The 3684-nt window shown below is 51.3% G+C and overlaps 1 protein-coding gene across 1 annotated transcript; it reads left to right on the top strand.

Moving 5' to 3' along the window:
• Nucleotides 1–541: 541 nt before the first annotated feature.
• On the top strand, nucleotides 542–2560 carry LOC124694635 (plasmodesmata-located protein 2-like). Its single transcript, XM_047227602.1, has 3 exons — nucleotides 542–1301; nucleotides 2226–2333; nucleotides 2467–2560. The coding sequence occupies exons 1-3, from the start codon at nucleotides 542–544 to the stop codon at nucleotides 2472–2474; spliced, it is 876 nt and encodes a 291-aa protein (XP_047083558.1). The 3' UTR covers nucleotides 2475–2560.
• Nucleotides 2561–3684: the final 1124 nt, after the last annotated feature.

Raw genomic sequence — 3684 nt, 5'->3', positions numbered from 1 at the left:
CCATTACAAACCCTCTGTCAATCGAGAAAGTTACCACGTCATATTCTAGAAAACACTATTTTTTCTTACCATCGTTATCCCTTAATCGTGGAGCTTTAATTTCGTAGATATCCAGTTCAACGAGAAAAAACAAAAAGAACAACGAGCCATCCTGGTTTCCTGGTTCCGGCCGTTGCAATTTTCCAGCCACACTAGTAGACTGAAGAAGTTGAGATCACCAGCTGCGACCTGTGCACGCAACGGATTTGTGGGTTCCCCCTCACTCAAATCGCGTGCTCTCTTCCACCATTAACGTCGTCAGCTGAAACTGAAACAAACACTCCACTGGCACTGGCACAGCAGCGAGAGAAGGAGAGAGAGAGAGGGCGAAGCACGTACACGCACTTGCTTCCCACCACCGTCCACCGCTCCTCCGCCACCACCACCACCACCACAACACCGACAAAACAGGGCGAGTGGAGTGGAGTGGAGTGGAGGAGTCGTGCTCCCTCTGCTGGAACGCGGCGAGAGTGTGAGCAAGATCCCCACAGCCGCCGCCGAGATGGGCGGCATTCCCATGCTCCTCCTCCTCCGGACGGCCGCCGTCCTCCTCCTCCTCCTGTCGTCGCCCCTCCCCGTCTCAAGCGCCGACCTCTACGCCGTCGTCTACAAGGGCTGCGCCAACCAGACCTTCCCGGGCGGCACCGCGCCGGCCACCATCGCCGCCCTCTCCTCCTCCCTCGCCGCGCAGTCCGCCTCCGCCAAGTTCTACAAGACCTCCTCCTCCTCCGCCTCCGCCGCCTCCGCCTCCGTCTTCGGCCTCTTCCAGTGCCGCGGCGACCTCTCCGGCCCGGACTGCTCCTCCTGCGTCGCCCGCGCCATGTCCTCCTGGCCCGACCTCTGCGGCGCCGCCGTCGCCGCGCGCGTCCAGCTCAACGGCTGCCTCGCGCGCTACGAGGTCTCCGGCTTCCCCCAGGTCTCCGGCGTCCAGATGCTCTTCAAGACCTGCGGCACCGGCGGCGGCGGCGGGGACGCCGACCTCGAGGTGCGCCGCGGCACCGCCTTCGCGCAGCTCGAGGCCGGCGTCGGCACCAGCGCAGGCGGCTTCTTCGCCACCAGCTACCAGCAGGTCTACGCGCTCGCGCAGTGCGAGGGCGACCTCTCCGCCGTCGACTGCAGCAACTGCGTCACCCAGGCCGTGCAGCACGTACAGGTCGAGTGCGGCGGCGCGCCGTCCGGGCAGGTATACCTCGACAAGTGCTACATTACCTACAGCTACTACCCGCACGGCGTGCCACACGGCGGAGGCGGCGGACTCGGAGGTATACCTATTTTCTCGCCCTGCACATTCAGTTTCACAAATCTGTGCCTGCGCATCATGTTCCCATTTTGCTTAGTAATTCAGTTCCCTGCACATTCAGTTTCAGTGACTCGCTCACCTGCACATTCAATCTCACTAATTCGTGCCTGCACATTCAGCTTCGATTCTACTCGGTAGTAGAATAGAATTCTCCTGATTCGATTGCTTGTTGATCCAATCTGACCAACGGATAGATTGCTTGCTTGGGTTTACTAGTAATTTGGGCAAAATGTGTAACACTTGCTTTGCGCTTTACTCCTGGCTAGTTTGTGCATGTGGGCGAATTTATTGTCGGTGCATTTGTTTGTACGTGTGTAGGTGAGATCTTGGCAGGATTCTCTGTTTTCGAATTGATTCATAGAGATTCTTATGTGTGTTTGGTTATTTTCGACCAATTTCTACTATAGATTAGTGCCCTCTCAGGTGCTCATTAGATTAAGTCTTCCCATGGTCCAGTGTGTTGGTAGGTAAGATTTATGAGAAGCGTATCTTTTCCATGTCAAAGTGCAACTCTGATGGAGACGCTGCTATGATCTTGTTCCTATCTTCCTTGGTTGGTCAGATTAAGAATTAGGTGACAGGGATTGCTCCTGTTTTGTGATGACAGGATCCCCCACTTCCTTCTATCAGTTAAACTTGATCTCAGTTTAGGGGATCCACATTGCTGATAACTCCATTATACAGTTGTTCATGCTTTCTTTCTGAACTTCCCAGTTGTTTATGCTTCTGTCCATTCAGTCTTTGAGAAAAGTTGTTTTTCACGAGCACCTTTTACCACCTTTCTAGATTTACTTGAGATATGCATGTGTGATTGTTCCCATGATTAGACGTGGCATCATCCCTAGTTTGATCTGTGGATTTGGCTCTTCTCATTGTGATATCGCAGGGCAGCAGACAGCAAAGACTGTAGCCATCGTGCTGGGTGGAGCTCTAGCTCTGGGTTTCCTGGTCATCTGCTTGCTCTTCGCCAGAAGTCTGGTCAAGAAGAAGGAAGGTGAGTCTTACTGCCACTTCAGATCCTACAAGTAGATCCATCGATTACTTCAGTATTTCAGTGAAGCAACTATTGCTCCAAATCTTTCTTTCTGAATAAGAAGATCCTCTTACCAAATGTGTGTGCTTTGCAGATTACTGACGGGGAAGCATGGCGGAGCAAACAAAAGCATTGGGGCATGGTGTGCATTTCGATAGGGGTGTTGGACGGTTGTGTTCTTCAAGGTGGTGAGTGGGATACAGAGGGGATTTTTTTTGGCTCTTCTTCCTCTGGCCATGTGAAGGTGCATCCTCGCATCGCATGCATGATGAGAGAGAGGGGAAAAGGAGGTGGTGGCAAGTTCAGGAAAAAGAAACTCTTCTTTTTTGGGGATGGCACGTAAATCAATTTGGAAGATTATGATGTTTTTATTATCTTTGGGCAGTACTACCACCTCTGCCTCTCTTGCTTAATTAGGGCTCTAGCTAGCTAGGGAGTAAGTACATTGATTCTCTAGTATTTTTTTTCCTCAAAGGAAAATTACATGTAGTTCTAGGCAGAAAGTAATCTAGTCTATTGTGAATTCAGGGTATGCAGCTAGCAGCAGATTCAGAATCTGACCTGATCGTTTGTTTGGGGTCTTCCGGAAATTGTCTCATAGTGTGTTCTAGAGCAAGGGTTTTTAACTTGGTAGTTTATTTCTCAGTAGCTCTTATTGATCGACACTGCTATGACCTCCAAACCTGCTGATGGCTGCTTGGAGCTATTTAGTCAGAAATGTCTGAAAGTCTTGTGGAAAATGTGCCTCATCTAGCTTGTCGAATGTGGTGCTGTCGGATGGAACCGATATACGGATGAGGGTTGACTTTGTCAGAGTCAGAATTGCATGACCGGTCAGAGATGTGTGCTGCACACAACCATTTTCTGACTTGGTTGGCGTTTGCTGATATGGACCCTATTGTCGTCAGGTTGCTACCTGCATACACTTTCATCGCCCTATGGTTCTATATGGGCCTGTAATGGTTACGGCCTGTTAGAGATAGCCGAACGCAAGTTAAATTTGTTATCGTTATATGGGCTAAGCAATACCGGACCGTGGTGTCGGAGGTTTTCCCGTACTGTCGCTTTAGACTGGACATATACAGGCCCAACAAACTTCGATTGCAAACGGACTGGAAGGGAGTACGACTCTGGAGAGAACTTCTGTTCTTTAGCAGGTACCACTTAGGGTAATTTCATCCCGCACAATGGACATACGGTTGACACGTGTCAGTTCTGGGTGACACGTCCGCCCACGCGAGTAGGAACGAGAGCAGTTATAGTACTTACGTCCACACGCTTCCGGCCGCGTGCGTCCGATCACGGGCATGAG

Source organism: Lolium rigidum, chromosome 3 (assembly GCF_022539505.1).
Source record: "Lolium rigidum isolate FL_2022 chromosome 3, APGP_CSIRO_Lrig_0.1, whole genome shotgun sequence".
NCBI lineage: Eukaryota > Viridiplantae > Streptophyta > Magnoliopsida > Poales > Poaceae > Lolium > Lolium rigidum.
Note: the sequence above shows the minus strand (reverse complement) of the source record. Positions and strands in the feature narration are given on the sequence as shown.